This window comes from Artibeus jamaicensis, unplaced genomic scaffold (assembly GCF_021234435.1).
Source record: "Artibeus jamaicensis isolate MK-2021 breed Jamaican fruit bat unplaced genomic scaffold, CSHL_Jam_final contig_414, whole genome shotgun sequence".
NCBI classification, from domain to species: Eukaryota; Metazoa; Chordata; class Mammalia; order Chiroptera; family Phyllostomidae; genus Artibeus; species Artibeus jamaicensis.
Window position 1 is genome coordinate 4,664,089 of NW_026521822.1, and position 20,341 is coordinate 4,684,429.

The window sequence follows — 20,341 nt, forward strand, 5'->3', positions numbered from 1 at the left end:
TGCCTGTGAGTGAGGTGTTGTGGAATTTACCTTGTAGATCTCTTTAAATATCATAGATAGTCTTTATTTACTCCTACTCCATCTCTTTCTAAAAAGAATTTCAGAGAGCTCATGCAGTAACATTAGAGTAAATTGAAAATATAAAATCACACCATAAAAAGGTAGGGGGGAGTAAAAAAAAAAAAAAGCATGTGTCAAATTTGTGTTTGAGCTGCCTGGAAGCCAGATGGAAGAAGGAGTTAGGATAATTGCCCAGGTTCTTGAGATCATCCTCTTGGTAACATTGGCTTGCAAATGGGTAGGAGACCCTGTAAGACACCTCCCAGCAGTGTGTTTATCCCCAAATCTGTATGGGCTTCACCTGGCAATGCTTCCAGGTTATGGGAGAGAAGGATAACGGCCTCCATTTCCGATGGGAAGGGTGTCCTCTGTAAGAAAGAAATGACAGACTTTTCTTAGTGCACCTTGATCAAGGGCCAGAACCAAACTATGCAGTGGAGATGCTACTATATGATAAGACTTTCCATTGGTTTCAGGTTATCGGATGCGATTAGGGTCTAGCACAGATAAAAAAGATTCTGGGCGCCTTCATGTGGACTTTGCCCAGGCCAGGGATGACTTCTACGAGTGGGAATGCAAACAGAGGATGCGTGCCCGCGAGGAGCGGCACCGGCGCAAGCTGGAGGAAGACCGGCTTCGGCCACCCTCCCCACCTGCCATCATGCACTACTCAGAGCATGAAGCTGCTTTGCTGGCCGAGAAGCTGAAAGGTAGGAGGCTATGTGCTGGCACTGTCTTTTCTTCCTCCACATTAGCCATTGCCCACTAAAAAAAGAAAGACTGTGGACTCTAAACACCAAAGTCTCTCTTGTTCGTTCACGGGCTGATTTGGTGTGAGCAGGGAAAGTCACCTGCAAGCAGGACACCGATGGGCTTGGTCCTGCTATTTGGGACAGAGCACTGCCCTTTTCCAGTGCTCTCACCACAGTTCTCTGTGAATGTGTGTGCACCGTCACTCAATGAAACTCCTGGAAAGAGGGGCAGAAGAGTCATCAGCACTAGCCCCAAAGCAGGCTACTGCCTTCTGACTTGTGTTGAATGAGACTTGAGTTGAATAACTAGGTTAGCGTCTACTCCATGGGCAAGTTGATCTTGGTGATCCCCCTGCTCCATAGAGTTTGTACCTATTCGAGACTTGTAATAAAGCCCCCTTAACACCTATCATTCTGCACTGGGGTCCTTGGAGGAGAGAAGCAAAATATAGACTAGGATCCTTCTCTTTGGAGGTGACGTTGAAGAAACACTCCTAGTACCTACAGGATAATTAGGACTAGAAGTGTGTGTATTTCCTTTCTTCACATTTTCTGAGCTCCTCTCCTGTGTTTGATTCTATGAGAGATAAAGACATGGAGGCTTTATTACCTGCCCTATGGATTGGGGAAGTGCCAGGTCTTGAAATTAGGACTGTGTATATGTAAATTTTTTGCCATTATAATCAAATTTGTGTCATATGAGTAACATCTGAGCGTTTCACAGGCTGTCCTCAGGACATTGGGCATGCCAGGCTTTAATGAAAATACATAGGTCACAGTTGCTGGTCACACAGAGGTGTCTACAAGCAAACAATAAATGGTAATACAAATCTGGTGACATAATTGTCTGTGGTACAAGAAACATGCTTTGAGAATTTAAGAATGACTGTAAATAATGTTGATGAAGGTGTCAAGGAAGTCTTCACAGAGAAGGCGGAATTTGAACTTTGCAGGATAAACAAGATTTTATTCCCACTACACGAATAAGTATAAACACATTCCAGTCAGAGGCTGCTAGGAATAAAGACACAGGAAGCAGAAGGATATTTAGCACAGGGGGAGAAAGGCATGTGGCCTGCTCTGGCAAGGGCGAGAGCTGCATGAAATTTATAGAGTAAGGTGAAGCTGGAAAAGTAGTCTGGGGCCAGACAGTAGAGCCACGAAGGCTGCCACTGGCCTGGGGGCTTATTTCATAAGCAAAGAAAAAGCCATTGACAATTTCTTATGAAAGGAGAGATGTGATTGATCCTTTAAGCATTTTAGAGCATACCTAGGGTATTGCTTGGCAGTGTATACAGTGGATTGGATATTTTCGCTAAAGGAAATGTATGAAAAACTGCCCAAATCCTATTTTAGAAAGATAGGAAGTTGACATTCTATGCTTGAAAAAATAATTTTTCAACAAAATGACCTCTGCTTCTAGCCCTGGCTGGTGTGGCTCAGTTGGTTGGGTATCATTCCATAACCTGAAAGGTCACAGGTTCAATTCCTGGTCAGGGCACGTGCCTGGGTTAATGGTTTGGTCCCTGGTGGGGACCCATGTGAGAAGCAACCTATCATTGTTTCTCTCTCATATTGATGTTTCTCCCCCTTTTTCTCCCACCCTTCCTCTCTCTCTCTAAAAAAAATTGACTTCTGCTTCTAACCGTCATCTCCTATTCAGGGCTTGGGAATCCCTAGTAAGCCGCAGCTGCCGCTGAACTACCCCACTGTATCAAAGAAGTCATGACTGTCCCTCTAATGAAAAGCCTATAGAATTTAAATACATCTTATTTTTCCATTCAGACTCAAAGCTGTAACAACTGGTCAGAAAGAGAGACCAATATCCTCAACCAGGAATGTTGAGTTGGGAACAAATATTTTTTCATAGCCAGTACATTCTGTAGTTACCACTTGTGAGCTATATAGTCTGTATTGTATTCTGCCATGTCCACTCCTGGAAGTGACAAAAACCAGCACCTTGATTCTGGGAGGGATTTCATGAAAGTTTGGCATCTACATTATGTCATTTTTAAGGAACCAACACAGAAGTATCTGCACATAAAAGGCACACAGCATTGCCTTTCCTGTTAGAGGACAACAGATTGGGATATCAGTTTGGTAATTTACAAGCCTTGCCATTTCAAAAATATACATTTATATATATAAGTATAATTTGCAGAATTTAGAAGCTGCACCTTTGCCAAGTACTGTGCGATCCCTTGAGGAGAGAACAGATTGGAAATTTTATTAGATGGCAATTACCGTAGAATGAACTAGCTGGGGATACATCTTAGGCAACAGTCAGGTAATATCAAGCTTGACAATTTCAACCCAAGCACAGAGTTTGGAATATAAACAGCATTTAATTGCTTAGGAAATTGGCTGCCTCAGAGAGGAAATCCACTCATGCTCCTTATAATGCTGCAAAGCCAGACAGGAGGAGCCTATGAAACTGTTTCCCTGAAGATGGTTTCATTGGTATGGGGATATAAAATGCAGTCAGAACCTAAGGTAAAGAAGCCTGGGTCAGAAAGGAGGTAGAAATGCAATCTGAAAATACCTAATTGGATTTTTTTCTCTGTGAAAAAAATCTTGCTATTTTACATTTATAACAAACATTTTCCCCATTTTTATATCATACTTATTTACCCTTATAATTTCCTTTTTGCAAATCAGGTTTATCTATCAAGATCTGTATAGGCCAAGTCTCCATTACCACTTGGTAGGCCTTCCACATCCTGCTCAGTGCTAAAACTATGCACATAGTAGATGCTCAGTAAACAAATTATTTTCTCTGTTTCTTAACTATTTGGATCTGTGAGCATGTCGCATTTCTAGCCAACAGTACCACTAGGCATGACCTATGGCCAAAAGTTAGGGAAGTGATGTGCACTCAGCCATCATTCAAATCATTCCATAAGCATTTGTTGAGCCCTTAGCATATATGCCTGGGCACTGTGCTGAGCACTGCAGAAAAAGGAAACAGGATACAAGCCTCTGCCTCACATAGTTTACATTTCTTTAGTGCTAGAGGCAATTTACAGAGCACTCTGTATTTCCACTATTGCAGGTGACAAGTACAGAGGTGGAGATATCACACCACCTGGCCAGTAGAGGGGTGAGACAGGGGAATCTTATGGGACCAGGTAACCTTGCCTGGATTACCAGGCAATTCAGTGGCCACAGGGCTTTCTGAAGTCAGATGAAACACTGAGTTATAATCGTATACTGTCTAAGGCATAAAGCACCAGTATTTGTTACATTAATACAAATTCTAAAAAAGAAAATTAATGAGCACCCTGCTGATTAAATAGACATTGTTCTGAGATGATTCAACTTAATGAAGACTGACTGGGAAGTGCACACAGTCCAAAGTTTATAGCTTGGCTCCGAGAAAGTGGGAAGGAGCTCAATAACACCATAATTACACTTTATTGGAAACAGTAGCACCAGGCAGATGAGATAATGAATTTCAGTGTGTCTAACACAGACCATCCACCCCTGGAGGAGCCCTGTGTTTGGACTGTAGAAGGAAGACATTGATCAGACAGTGAGGAAAGATTATATCCTAATTCACTAAGGATCTCTCTAGCAAGAACATTTAAAAGTTTTTGTGTATTCTCCCCACTTTCAAAAACTTTGCATAATCTTTACATGATGAAATGAAGAGTTTTTCTCTGCATCAGGTGAAGTTTTAACAAAGCTTTACAAACAGTGCCCTTGGAATTCCTGGCTATGTCAGGAAATGGGATCAACCCTCACGATTTCCAGAAGACTAGACTCTGATTTGCATGCAGAGTAACCTGGTGTCTGCCTGCTCAGGGGGTAAATGGGTGGGAGTGGTTCCAGCATTTTGCTAAGATGGTTGTCAATATTAATGGTTCTAAGGATGTACAAATCAATAATACTATGAGGCAAGTGGACGTTCCATTAGCTAAAAGCCAGGCTGTCTTCTTAGGACACAGGAGTCTGTTTGTGAATCACTTCTTCAGACATTACTGACCTTCATACAAGGAAGATAGGCCATTTTATTTAGAAACACTTTGCTTAATCTAAAGCAGGAATAATCAGGGCATTTTCATATTGTGCCCGCCCTTAGTTTTTGTATTTTTACAGGTACTAAATATTAGGGAGATTGAATGTGTGTGTGTTGGAGATAGAAGAGATTGTTAAATTAACCGTGTGTATAACTTTTTATGTTACTCATGATTTGGAGGACAGGTAAGGTACTACCCCTTTCGATGGTTGATTGAGCAGCCAGAAAATGGAGCCTTATTTAGGGATATCCAATGTGTGTTGAAACAGTGAAATTCTAGGAATATGGTAGCAGCACTTTTGGCTATCCTGGAAGCCCCATTCTCCTTGCATCAGTATGTGACTGTTCACCGTGAACTGTTTCTAGTTATCACAGAGGCCAGAAATCAATAACAACTGTGTAGACACACCATTGTATGTGCATGTACACACATATATGTGTCTCCATGTCTTTGGAAGCAGAAATGTTGTACAATGTTTTCCTTTTTTTAAATTCTCAATACATTGTTTTCCAACATGAATCTCCACTCTTGTTGTTCCTTTACAGACCCAGCCATAAATGGGGGGACTCAACCACCTATGTTTTCATATTCATTGGTCATGGCCTCACATTTATCCCATGTGCTTTTCTGAAATTCAGGCCAGGTCTCCCTCTATACACAAATGGGGAGAAAACAACTACTTACATGTTTGATTCCTTTCCCCTTTATTGACTACACACCAGCTTGATTAAAGTTCACCAAGTGCCGCCTGCTGAGTCCTGGCTTCTATGCTGCACCCTAGGGTGTCAGATGTTACTGAAGCCCGGGCCCTGCCAGTCTAAAGGGTGTTGAAGTGGACCATGGCAGTAAAGTCATGGCTGCCTTAAAAATGTAAAATAAATGTGTGCCAATGATTTTTTTAATTCTGTAATTAATGAGGGAATCAGTAAGAAGGTAAAAATGGCTCGAAAAAGAACTTACTTTATAAATATTTATATTTCCTACTGGACAAAAATTCATTTGCATTGTTATCAACAAGAATTATTGGCATGTTATCAGTTTTCCACAATATATGCTCTAGCCATATGACACTGTAAAATAGCCTAGTCAAAGACTATTAAAGATTTATACCCCTGCAGAGTCAGATAACATAGGGGGAACTGGTGAGCACCCTTTAGTTCATGCCCAGTATCCCACTGAAGGTATCTTCAGTAATCTCTATGCCTATTTCCAAATCTGTGACATTTTCTCACATTTCTTCTTCCATGATAGGGATGACAGATGTTTAAGCGGCTATTCTTTAAGTGAGGTAGGGAGTTTGGGGGCAGGGATTCACAAAGCTCCTAAGAATTACATCAGATCCTTTCAATATTTTTTCAATATCTCAGGTGCAATCTTCTATTTCAGGTTTTTATTATCTCTTAACTTGGATGAGCTCCTAACCAGTTCTCAATCTTTCATTGAGCAGTTTCTTCCAGTGCTTCTCAAACTTTAATGTGTGTATGAATTACCTGGAATGGAATGCAGATTCTGAATCAGAAGGCCTGACTAAGAAGAGAGAGTCTGCATGTTCAACAAGCTCCCAGAGGAGGCTTATGCTTGTGGTCTTTGAATAACAAAGATTTATCCATAAGCAATTTTTAAATGCCTGCCATGTGCGAGGTGCTCAATAAACATGGGAGAGAGGGAAAGGAAGGGAGGTTGATGAAGTCTGAAGTAACCAGGAATAAAATGAGATAGGTATGGGTTCAGGTAGTGACGCTGAAATATGATAGATAATAATTGCATGACTTAGCTCTCACAGAATTAAAAGTGGTTGGTGCCTTCTGAGAATTAAAATGCATTCAAAAAATGTTTTGAGCCATTTGATAAGCTGGTTAATGCCTGGCTATAGAGGCTGTGCTTCTGTGTGATTATCTACCATCACCCTTAACTTTCCTTGCCAGTGGGAAGGACCTCAGAGGCCAGAAGAATGAAAGGATCAGCCAGCTAAAGTGCCATAAGAACATTTATCTCTCATAGACAATGTAAAAATACTCTTTATCATGAAATTTAAATGTTTATTAACAAATGATGTTTCCCAACTTTGAATTTGGAGCTTTCTAGTGTTAATCACTGCAAATATAATAGAAATAGGGTATAATGAAATACACAGGGTGGGGCAAAAGTAGGTTTACAGTTGGGTGCATGCAAAACAGAGTTTATTCTTGTGTTGTTTATTAATTGTTATACTATTTTCCACACAAACAACTGTAAATCTACTCCCCTCCACCATGCAGATAGTCTACAAAGGGAAAAACTCAGAGTAATCAGGAGATTGAAGTATTTTTGGAAGTTTTTTTAAAGATTTTATTTATTTATCTTTAGAAGGGAAGGGAAGGAGAGAAGGAGAGAATATCAATGTATGGTTGCCTCTCCTGTGTCCACTGCTGGGAACTGGCCTGCAACCCAGGCATGTGCCCTGACTGGGAATCGAACTGCGATCCTTTGGTTCGCAGGCCCGCACTCAATCCACTGAGCTACACCAGCCAGGGTGGAAGTTTTATTCTCATAAAAGACTCAAAACTAGAGACATACATAAACCAATAATTATTATACAGAATGACTAATGTTTTAATAGCAGGATATGTAGGGAATCGTAAAACATACCAAATGGGCACCTAATTCATCTTAAGGCCACAGAAAAGCTTCTTTTATGAAAGGCACTTCAACTGAATCTGGAACAAAGAATAACAGCTGGGTGGGCCAGGAGTGTGAGGGCCTAGGATGTGTGCAAATTTGGGGAGGCATGCCAAGGTGCCTAACAAAGAAGAATGTGGCAAAGGAACAGAGGGGGGTGGATTTAAGGGGAAAATGAAAGTTAAAGGATAAAAAAACATGTGAGGCAAACTCAGGTGTGATAAAAAAACATTGTGAGGACCCTGATTTGAAAACATTGAAGAATGCTTAATGAGAAAATGCTCCATAGTCACTTCATGATACTGTACCAGTTTTCCAGATTCTTACTGTGGAAAGAGCACATCTTCACATTCTAGTTTCTAAACAGCACCCATGTTCAGAGTTATGCCTAAGCATGTTCACAGAAAGTACCTACAATATTTATAAGTGCATCTGATGTGATTTTTATGAGTGTTGTTCATTTCTTCCCACTTGAATAGCTTTAATAATGCTGCAATCTAAATCTAGTTTAACTAGTTTATATAGTTTTCTGTTTTTCCATAATGTTTCCACTGAATGCAAAACTGAATTTAGATATTGAAAACCATTAGTTAGATATTGAAAATGACTGCTCCCAGTACACTTCTGTAGCCATTTAAAGAATTACTGGCTTAATGTTGGTTAATATAAAGTCACTTCTTACATGACAAGAGATATTGACATGATTTACCAATCACGCCTTAAACTAATGTTTTTTACACTTAATTTGAATGTCAGTATATCAGTCATACATTGGCCTGCCAGTTTCAAAAAGTTAAGAAATGACAATAAAATTGGGCATTTTCAGAACTAAGTACTTCTTTTAAGCTAATGGAATTCTGTCTACTGTGATTTGTTAAAAGATTAGAAAGTGTCTTCTCTACTTTTTAAATTGTATATTTTCAGTTGCCCAATCCTAAGAATGCTGTTTCTATTTCTGAAAACTATGAGCTAACTATAATCTGCTCATGAATTCATGTTCTAAGACCAAGGGTGAAGAATAATAACGTTTGGTTTTTAGACAATTAAAACAAACACATGTGTTCTCCCTAAATTAGGATATTTATGAACTGAGTGCTCACAGGCAGGAAAGAAAAAACTTCTGGTTTGCAAGGAAAAGAAAGATACAACAGTGTTGCTTTCTCCCCATGTAAGTGCAATAACAAAAATGAGGATTTTTTTTCTCTGTGTTATGTAGACATGCAAGTCACAGCAAAGGGGGAAAATGGTACATTAAGTCAGTGTTTGCTTTTTTGTTGTTGTTTTTTTTCTGCTCTCTTCTCAGAGGCCCATTCTCCATTCTCTTCATGTACATTGGCAGGGAGCGAGGTAGAGAATGTGAGGGAAGCAAAATTCATTCTAACTGTAGCAGTTACAGTGGATCTCTCAGAAACATGAAGCTAATCATGAGCCCCTCCATTGCCTGCATGTAATGTTAAGTTGTATGACAGATTTTATCTAACACAAGCCTCTCTGGTCTGTGAGATGAGATGAGAAACTACTGTAGCTGGAGTTCACTGATAGTTGAATTTACACTGAAATTCCAGAGTTAACAAAATTGTATAAGCTGGCTATGATACTGAACAAGTATATTCTGTGCCTGTGGATTAAGATTTTCAAGAAAACGTGACTCTTTCCCTTGCAGGGTGCCTCACAGGCGCCCCCCAGGCCAGTTATCTCCTTTGGCAAAAGTACTAGAGCAGAGTGGTCAGGTGTGCACAGAAAAAAAGTTTTGATCCCCTGTCCACACTGCCTCCCCACAGCAGGGGAGGGCCTGGAAGGGTGGCTGATCGATAGCACTTTGATAATAGTTGCTTCTCTCCTGAGAAGGCAGAGTACATTCCACACACACTGGTTAAGCTGATCCTGCCTTCATCGGGTGCGTGTACCTCCCGGACAAGCAGCAGCCACAGGAATGAAGTTGTAGCTTGTCTGGGAGTGGCCTCAGGAGAAAAAGGTACTCACAGCATTTCTACAGCACTCTACAAAATTCACAAAGCACTCCACAAATGGAGGTTTTGTGTCATGTGTAAAATACAATGGTTGACTCCAAAACATCTGGTGAATAAAATAAAACTCTTTCCCAAATATGAGTCACCCTCTATTTGTTCATCTGAAGTGTATGTATGTATATGGATGTATATGGATGTATGTGTATATGTGTGTATATGCATGAGTGTTCATATGTAAAAATAGTATATAACACTACATAATAATATACATTGCATGTGCACACACACACACGCAGATCGCATAAGGATGTCTCAGATGTCCCCTAGTGGAGGGAACATAGTAGACACTCAATGTGTCAAATGAGTATGAATCTGAATCTTCTATTCTCATTTTTCTCCTTATTTTTAGAATTCAGACTCTACCCAGTTTACTTGAAAAAAATAGTATATTTTTCCTAAATCACAGTTTCCAGGGCTAAAAAAATACCAGTGAAAGACTTTCTTCTAAGTTTGCCTGGAAAATATGCAATGGGCCTTCAGCAGTAGGATTGATTAATGTTGTACTAACTGACATATAGCTTCCAGTTATAATTAACTTAATCACCTTCAAACTTGCTTTTTCTCCACCTCCAAGCCAAACAACACAGGTCTGTTCCAGTAACCAATCCCAAACAGGCAAGTCTTTTTCTTTTCTTTGAAAGAAACTGTATCACGTATTTATCAGCAGAACCTCATTCCCCACTCCTACCTCCCTTCCCAACTCTGTACACCTTAAACCAGAGCAAATAGATTTTCAACAGCCTTTTTAAGCAAAAATTGACTACCCCAGGTCCTCTTTCATTGAAAACAAGGAAATATTCTATTTTTTTCAGCCTAATCAAATATGTTATACTGTACCTAAATGAAATTAGTTTTGAACAGTAGTAAAACAAGAATCAACTTATTCCTCCTACTACATAAAGGACAATATCTTATATAACAACCAGTTGTAAAGTAATTAAATCTGTCATCCACAGTTTGACACTAACTCAGCTGATTCTGTAAATCAAAAAACTGGCATCACTATGTAATATTTCTGATGAAAGAATAAAGAAGTGAAGTGGATGCCACATAGATTACTAACAGTTTTTTGAGCCAGACTTAAGAAAGAGAAATCAGGGTTTAGAGTAAGAATGAAATTGTACAAATTACAAAGAGTGCCCAGAACAGATGTAAAATTGAGCTCATTGAGTTGGTGTATGAGAAGGTGAATCTCCCTTTGTTTCTTGTTTGTTTGTGATGCCAGGGAGTTAGATGGCAAAAGAGAAGCTAAGTGATGATAGATGATTAGTCTCAGGAAAACTAACTTGTCAAATTCTGAACATGTATCCATTAGGAAGGGCCAGCTCTGTCTTTCAAGAGGAATCAACATAAAGTATATTTTCTTGCCGTGGCATGATTTGTACTTGGTGGTTTTCCATTTCCAGATGATAGCAAGTTTTCCGAGGCTATCACAGTGCTACTTTCCTGGATTGAAAGAGGGGAAGTGAATCGGCGTTCTGCAAACCAGTTCTATTCCATGGTGCAGTCAGCCAACAGCCACGTCCGCCGGCTAATGAATGAAAAAGCTACCCATGAGCAAGAAATGGAGGAAGCCAAGGAGAATTTTAAAAATGCCTTAACTGGAATCCTTACTCAATGTAAGTAAGATTTTGGGGGCCATCTGTCTTATTGTGACTTTGCCTTTTCTTTCGTATTCATTTTATTTTTTCATTTGGGGGTAAGTAGTTCAATAATTTCCCATTTACTCCATATTGAATGGCAAGCCTCATAACCTATTTCATGTTCTGTGGCAACTTGGAGGAACACGGACCCTGCCCTGAGAGCTTACTTCTCAAGGTGAGCAATGTTTCTGTAGCTTTTCCTCAGGACACCCAGCCTGGCTCCAGGTCAGGGCAGCCAGATGCACCTGTGCCTGCTGAACCCACCACAGTTCACACCACACCTGTGGGCTGTCCGCACTCACCTGCATGTCCTCCTAATGCTGACGGTAGTAATAGACCATGAACACATTGTCTTTGGGCTCTGTTTAGGAAGATGGTACCATCAAAAACACTCCTCCTCAGGATCCTATATTTGAGGTGAGCTTTTGGCTGTCAACACAGGCAACTCAGAAGTAGAGATTTTTTTGCAGTATTATTTTTTTGTCCTTTCTTCATTTGGAAAGCAAATTGCCTTGATTACTTTATGTTGGTGATTTTTCATGTCCATGTCCTAAATTGATGAAGGGGCATAAATGTGACTTTTCCATAGAACAACAGTCAGGGTAATTTTCCAAGGTTCTATTTTTTTAAAAAGGCTTATATTTTTATGGGTACTTTATCTGTGCCTATAATTAATGTCACAGTGGCACCCTTGCTCAGTAAAAGCCATTGAATGACACTGTAATAATATGCTCCATTCAATACCAAGCGCAGAGTTCCAGACGGGCAGGTGACATGTGTGATTTACCTATTTATTTTAAGAATAAGTGTTATTGTCAATGATATATGTGCCAAAATGCCTAGCACCTCTTTCATTAGTGTAAGCCCAAGTGATAATGTCATCTAGTAGCATGGGAAGAGAAAGGAGGATGAAAAATGGGGCTCTTATGCATAAAAAATATTTTATTATGACTTTGTTATCAAAAGACCATTTTTGTAACATCATAAAACATTATCTAAGAAACTCCCAAACCTAAACTATGGTAAGTGACCAAATATCCAGTATGAGATCAACCTGGTCCACCTGTCTTTATAGAAAAGGAGTAGGAAAAACAGAACTGCTCTGTCTCATTCAGGCCACTCTCAGACCAACTTACCTAGATTCCCCCCAGTCATGAAGAATGGCCTCTTATCCAACTGTGTATGTCCAACAGTTCTGAAGTTAAAGTAACTGGGTATAGAGTAAAGAACACTAATATTGGTACCACCTTTCAAAGGAGAAAAGCAAAGAATGGATTAGCGGGTAGAGGAATGAAAAGGTGAATTAGTCATGAAGAAAACGAGAGAGGGGAAAAAGGCCACACAAAAAGTAATACAGTTCCTGTAAAGTTATGGCAAAAAGCCAAATGTCCGAACAATAGAATGATCACTGGCATCTGTTCTAAATAAATTTCCATTCCTATGCAGTTTATAGCCCCACCTGGCAGGGAAGAATAAGCCCTTGACTCTAACAATGAAGACCAAGGCAGCCACGTATTAGAAAAGGGGAGAAATTTATTTTTCTTTGGCAGTGTCTATTGAAGGAAGCACCTATTAAAACAAAGCCCCAATCATGTAGCTGAAAGAACGCAATGTGTCTGCCTAGCATGCTACAGGTACAAGTTGGCCTGGGTTTGAAATCATTGAGAGCCAGAGAAAGAAGTCTAATGTGGGGGGTCCAATCCTCAGCGTTTCATTACTGACAGAAGTCACAAGGGAAAATGAGGTTGAAATCTGCAGCAACAGTGGATAATAGTCTTCCTAATGGGGCTGAGCATCTGGCCACAGGCAGCACTGAATCCCACAGGCCTCTTCCCCTGGTGTGGGCACCTGTAGGTGCACATGGATGACCAAATAGGAATGAGCATCTCTGTGGCTAGGTTGCTTCACTCACTGGCTGAGAAGGAGAGAATGAAGGGCTGCAGCAGAGCCTTGAATTCTGGAGGGAAACCCCACCTCATGGACCCACAGGAGTGGAGATTACTCTCATAGCTAACTATATCTTAGGTACATTAACTGTAAAATATCAAAAATTACCTTGCTGCTTTTAATATTCAAACTTATCCCTATTCTGGGTTTTTTCCCCATTTTAATAAATTCTCAAGCAAAAATCCTATAATTTTTACACTCACCGTCTCCCACCACCAAACCACATTGTTTCCACCTTCAAATAGGCCCACTTTTCTTGATTTTAGCAGCTACCATGCCCATGCAGACTGCCTGAACACAATAATGTATGGTGTGTCAGTTAGAGACTCTGTCTGCCTGTGAATCACGGAACACTGCATCTTAAATAAATGGAGTTTTTTCTTTACACATACAGTAAAATCCAGATTTTGGTATTTGTTGGCACCAGTTCAGTAAGCCAAGGCTGTCAGGCCTGGGGTTTCTATGACATGATTAGGCTTTCCTAGATGTTTGTCTAAGAAGACTGCTCTAGCTCCTGCTATCACATTTTTTTTTAATAGACTAGAGTCACATAACAAAAGAAGAGGAGTAAAAGCAAGAGTTTAGAGCAACAAAGCAAAACTTACCCTAACATCCCCAGCAGACTTTCATTTATGTCTAACTGTGCAGAATTATTATGTGTGGGCTTGCCTACGCACAAGGAAAATTGGAAATACACTTTTTTGACTGTGCTCTTTGATCTCCAGAATAAAATTAGAGTTCTCACAGTAAGGAGGAAGAGGCAAATGGCTACTGGGAGGCATTTGGCAGTTTCTGCCATACATACGGGAGTGGGCAAAAGTAGATTCGCAGTTGTGAAGATGTAAAGCACAGAGTTTATTCTTATATTATTATTTATTCTTGTATTATATATTTTCCATACAAACTACTATAAACCTACTTTTCCCCACCCCTGTAGTTACTCCCCTTCCACTTTTATCCCAGGTCAGGCCACTCTTCACACATTGTCTGATATAACTCATATTCTATCTTCCCCACTGAAACCTCTAAGTGGCTTCCTATTTGACTCTCCCTAACTTAAAAAGCTCTCCATGCCTGCTTCTCCAATGTCAGTTTTTCCTGACTCACTGTGTGTCATTCTTCCTGATGAGCCCTTCAATGCTGCCCCACAACTCTGAGCCCTTGCATACCTGTTCCCTGTGTCTGATGTGCTCTTCCACCCACTCTGCATGCTTGGATCCTCCTCCTTTAGATCTTGGCTGAAATGTCACTTCTTTAGAGGGGCCTTTTCTGATCCACTCTCTTCTAGTAGGTTCACCATCACTATATCTGATTAGGTCCTTTAGAGCACTTATCAAAATGTGTAATGATTTAGTGATGTATCTGCTATTGATTATTTTAACAAGTATCAAAAAGGAAACAACATGTCTCTTTATTCATCAAAATATATCAAGTGTCTGGAACATAGAAATGTAACAAATATTTGGTGCTGAGTGAGTAAGTGAGTGAGTAAATTGTGGGGATGGGGGGTGGTGGTGGGGAGATAGGGCAGTAAGGAAGCATGAAACAGTGAAGTCAGAGTCTCCAGGGACACAAGAAGCAGTTTGACTTTGGTGTTAGAACTTTCTGCGGATAATGAGGTTTCAACTTGCATGTGTAATCAAGCAAATCATAAAAGGAGCTCACTAGCTATGCTTTTATTGGAGATTGCAGTACTTTACCAGACACTTGGTAGCAGGCTATGGGATGTGAGGAGAGTTGGAGTGGAAGAGTCAACAGAAAAATTCACTTTACATATCCCCAGTTGTAACTAACTGTCCAACAACCTTCCAATTTCCCATATTCCTATTACTATTTAGGAGATCCCACTTGGCCCTGTAATTTGATTCTAGGAAATATTTGTCAGCCAGCAGATATCAACAAAGATTACAAAAATTCTAGCTGATCTTGACAGGCTTCCATGCTGGCTAAGGGGACACATCCCAGCCATGGAGTCCCTGAGCAGCCTTCTGGTGAGTCCTTGCTAGCCAAGACCCTTCAGGATGCCTTGAAGATGGGAGACACCTTAAGTGTGCTCATGAGTGGCAACAAAGCCTGTGAGGTAGAACAGGAACACTGAGGTGTGTCTCTCTGAGCAATGTCTGAATGTTCCATTTTCTTCTATGCACTTTTATAAAGCTGACTACTCCCCAGATGCAAAGGAGAACCAAATCCTAACATTTGTCATAAAAATCTTAGGTAGGTGCTCATTTCATCATCCTTTGAATTTTAAATATCTCTCATGTAGTATCTGGTGGAGTTTTGTTTATTTGTCTCAGACATACTTTTTTATTTCTCCAGCTCAGTTCAGTGTGGTAGGGTGACTTTGGTATTGGTGCAGAGAGTTGCCTTTAAAACAGTAACCGCTAAAGTCCACAGTGATTGACATACTTGCTATATTTGCTAAAAGTAGAACCAGTCATATCGCCATTTATCTGCATTATATCCCTGGAAAATATCATAGGAATCATACTTTGTTTTTGTCATTTGGAATTAGATTAGGATTGTTAAGCACCAAAACTCAAGAATGGCATCTTGGCTTTCTTTCTCCCAAGTGGTTGTAAATCTCCTGGTTATTCAGAAGTAGTCCTGAGTGTTCTCTCCACATAAAAGATCCCACAGTGTGAGTCCCCTTCTCCATACCATCCCAGTGCAGCCTCCCCATCAGAAAGCCTCGAGCAGGGGTGTCAAACTCATTTTCCCCAGGGACCCCATAAGCCTTGAGGTTGCCTTCAAAGGGTGGAATGTAATCTCAACTCCCTAATAGTTAAGGAGTAGTTACATTTATACAGTCCTAAAATTATTTTGGCCCCTTGAAGGCAACCACAAGGCTGGTGCAGATCCCGGTGAAAATGAGTTTGACACCCCTGGCCTAGGGTGTCAGGAAGTTGTTCTGAGGCACCTTGGAAGCAGGTATATTGATGACCTGGCTTATTACAGCAAGTGTGGCTGGCCTGGTGTCCCAAGGAAAGGGCTCATTTAACAACTTCCAGGAAATGTCAGATACATTTCAAAGTTCCAAATACAGTAAAAGTTTGGGTCCCTACTTAGAATTTGCTGGAAATAGCAACTTGGATGAGCAAGAGAAGGAAATTTCATTAAGTGATAGTCCATTAAGTTGGATTAGATGCTCCTTTCTCCTTACCCTGCTTGTCATATTTGTCCTGCTTTCATATTTGAGCAAGTGGCATTTGTTCAAAGGGAAAAAATTAAGAGCCATTACTAATAACATCAAGAAAAAAATGTGATTTATTTCAAGGTCTATATCAATGCTCAACAGTTGCCTCCCACCTTTATCAGTGTTGTGTTCTACCAACATTTGTTTAATCCTGACCTTTTCTCATGTCTTTGGCCTTCACTATTACATATATTCAAATGGGCATCAATTCCATCTGAGCTTTGGAGTAACACATCAAGGGGAAGCAACTGAACCCAAGCGAGAATTTGGGAGAAGTATAGCATTTGTTTACTTCTCTTTGGGGTTGTTTTGTATTTCTAACCATGGTTGTATAATTATCCAAGATGTTAGATGAGAACATCATCTATCCTGGTATGGAACCTGGGACTTTCTCTTTCTGGGCCAGCGAGGTAGATGTCATTTGCTAGATATATAAGAGAGAGAAAAATAACTGCAGAGTATACATATGAATCATCTCATTTGTATGTTGTCGTATCCTTATATCATCCTTGTCTCATGTTTATGTCATTTCTTAAACTGTCCATCGGCAGAAACTCCTCCAGGTTTCCCAACTGAGAGAGTTTTGGGTTTTGATCTTCTTTGTTTTCAAAAAACATATACTTTTTAGGAGCTCCTCATAGGTCTGCCCACATTCAGTTTTTCAGTTGTGAGCAAAGCTTATCATTTAAAAGCTCAGACAGTTGTTTATAAAGTACAGGAAGCAGTACCACAGCATTCAATTATTAATATGCATGCCAAGATGATCAATTGTGCATGCCTTGTTACAACACACATTGAATGAAAATTTAAATGCTCCATGATATTCCTACTTTGGTACTTTGCCAACATTCTTCCTGGTAAGAGAGAAGAGAGAGAAGGGAGCAAAGTAGGAAAAGGCAAACAGGAAAGCAGATGGCAATGGGAAAGGGTTTATTGATATTAATTTTAGAATACATGCCACAAATATAATGAAGAGAAATGAGAAGTAGAAATTGTAGAATGTTAGAGCTAGACAGGACCTGGGGGAGTCATTGGCTCCAACCCTTCATTTCACAGAGGCAGAAGCTGAGACTCAGGGAGCAGACATGCTAGCCCTTGGTCATTTAGCAATTTAGGGACAGATTAGAGCCCAAGACTATTGGCTCCTTGTACTGTTTGCTTTCTACTACCATATATTTTTTAATGAAAAAATGATCAGAGGAAGATATTCTAATTGGAAATGTATAGTTCACATGTGGAGTTGAAGAAGTGTGCTGGCATCACACTGAGCATACATGCTGCTATTTGGTTAGAAGATGAAGCATTTGCCTCTCATACAACCCACCAGCCCCGCTGCCAGAATGCAAGCCCAACTTCTATCACACTTCCTCCAGGAGACCTTTTTGGTCTATTATAACTTATAACCATCTCCCTCTGTCCTGCCTTCTGCAGTACCTGTTAATATTGTCTACTTGAGCATTTAGTTATTCTCTAAGCATAAGGTTTTTGTTTGTTGGTTTTTATTTCCTCTAGTAGGATTTCAGGCTAAATAAAGGCAGAGACCACTTACTCTTTTCATTTCCCACCTTACTGCACCACTCCCAGGTCTAGCGTAATTCTTGTAAAGCACCTTGTATGAATAAGGGTTGTTAATCAAACATCCTAGATGAAAATGATGGTGGTATTGGAAATTGAGCTGGCACCTAATAACTACAAAACATATTCTAAATGTTGGTTTTTTGAGTAAACCATGACCTCAACTGGCATTCTGTTAATATACCATTCCCCCTAAAGTAGAATACATAAAGTATACTTTGGTTTAGACGTTTACAGTGATAGTATTATAGTTGGTAATATTTTAGCCTGGGGATTGGGAAGGTTAGAACTATCATGCAAATTTACTTTATCCATTTATGATAGGAATTGGCATCAACCTCATCTTAGACCTTGAAAGCAGCAAATAGTGATGAGACTTTTGATTAGGCATGAAGAGATCTTGATTCTAATCCCAGTGCCATCATTAATTAGCCAGGTGACTTTAAAAGTCTTTTAAGCTTGTTTTTTCATCTCGATGGTGACAGTGTTTGTCCATTCTCCTAAGTTCCCTTCCCACTCTGAAAATTCTACAGTCCTTATCACATCAACACTTCCACCCTTTAAGGTCCCTAAGTACCTAAACACAAGTATGGGCTGGCTCCCAGCCATGATGTCAAATGCTCCCAAGCTCCTCACAGAACAGAGGATCAGCCAGGCACATGTCCTGGTTCTGCCTGGCTGTGGAGGTTACATCTGCTGAACAGCCCTGTGAATTATCAGCTGCATTTTAATCCTGAGAGCATGTGGGACACCTGCAGGTGCTTCCAACTGGCCATGAGTCTTGTTAGAGACAGTCACCTAGCCCTGACTGTCTCCTCTGTCGTATCCTCATCTCTTTTCTTTATTAAAATGATAAAAGCCTCAAGCATTTGAGTGAATGATGAAATTCATCCACAGATATTTATTGGGTTCCTATTAAGTGTCAAATACTTAAACGCTGAGTACATGAGAGGGCTTTCTACTCTCCATGTGCACCACGACCCCTCTTTCAGGCAGATTGGTGTCCTCATTCACATTTCTTCTGCCTAAAAGCTTCTTCCTGAAATCACTTACGTCTTAGGAACATCTCAGCTAAACATTTTATTTCCACCAGGGGAAATTTGGCTCCTATGTCCCTGCTGTGGAAAAAGAATTTTTATGAAGTGTTATAATGTTTTCCAGTGTCTGTAGTCATTGCTAGCATTCATTCATTCATGGGACAAACATCCCCTAACTGCTTTAGCAACTCGACAGGTTTTCTATTTCTCCTGAAGATCATATTTGCCAATGTTTTAAGTGCTGGAAGCATAATTTTTATTAAAAATACCTCTTTGCTCTCAGGAAATATATGTCCAGAGAAAATACTTTCTTTATAAAAACTGCCAAATCCAGGATGAGTGTGGAATTTTCTTTTTCCCAGGATACCACAGCTGGAAGTAAAGTTACTTAAGGCAGAAATGATGTGTTCTTGACTCTGTACAACAGAGGAATACAACTTACTGTTCATGCTCAAACAAAAGAAATCTGTGCCCAGAGAGAATGATGAAAGAGTAGCCACAGATGAGTGAGAGCATTTCTACTGAAGGAGACAGACTGCTTAAGTATGGAAACACCTTCTCTATCAGCATAGTTGTTGTGACCCACAAAGCCAAAAAAAAGTATTTACCATTTTCCTATGCAGAAAGTTTGCAGGCCCTGTTGTGCTGGATCTCAGGATTGTCAAGCCCATCCCCCAGCCCTGGGATCTGAACAGATGGAGACTTTCTTCAGGCCTCACAGATACTTGGAGTTGGAGCTGTGAGTGACAGCACAGGCTTCCGGACTCCCCTTCTCTCTCACCCACAAAAGAGCTTGCAATCTCCCAAGCATTTCCTGGACCCCACCTCCTTAAGTTTCCTCTACTGAGGCTTTCTGTTCAACAACAGTGATAATTGGGCAGAATGGATTTTAGGTTAAAGTGTGTGCTCAGACCATCAGTACACTTTTGGAGAGGGGTAAATGCGGGTCCTTGATCAATCACAGCATCAATGTTTGGCTTCTTTGTGATAGAAAATTTCATTTACCTTAAAGTGGCGGCCTTCCCCACCTTCTTGGTACTCTCCACAAGCTCTCTTACCATACTTACTGTGATTCCATCATGTACAGGTTCCCCCATCCAAAAATAGAGTTCCTAGGAAGGCTTTTGTAAGCTCGAATGGCATAAAATGAAGATGCAATTATCATTAATGTACATGGAAAAAATTTTTAGGGTTTCCAAACACCCAAAATAACCTACCAAATCATACTAAATATACTTCATTACATCTACTTTTACACTAAGCATAACACTATTACAAACTCTTAGGCTCTTTTTCTTATTACGTCATAGGATACATCTTGCTACGAGATGTACAAAATAAATCTAAAAGCACAGATGTTCACAGGTACAGTTCAGGGCTCTGGGGCTTCAGGCTGAGAGGCCAAATGTGGTTTCCAAGGAAGG

At 40.2% G+C, this 20,341-nt stretch overlaps 1 protein-coding gene across 3 annotated transcripts in view; it reads left to right on the forward strand.

Annotated features, from left to right (window-relative positions):
- The window catches only part of ENOX1 (ecto-NOX disulfide-thiol exchanger 1), a 700,008-nt gene that overhangs the window by 519,228 nt on the left and 160,439 nt on the right, over window positions 1–20,341 (forward strand). For all 3 annotated transcript variants that reach the window (XM_053665398.1, XM_053665399.1, XM_037132222.2), the window contains 2 exons: window positions 537–770; window positions 10,926–11,138. In XM_053665398.1, coding sequence (XP_053521373.1) covers window positions 537–770; window positions 10,926–11,138 — 447 coding nt within the window. The remainder of the gene's footprint in view (window positions 1–536; window positions 771–10,925; window positions 11,139–20,341) is intronic.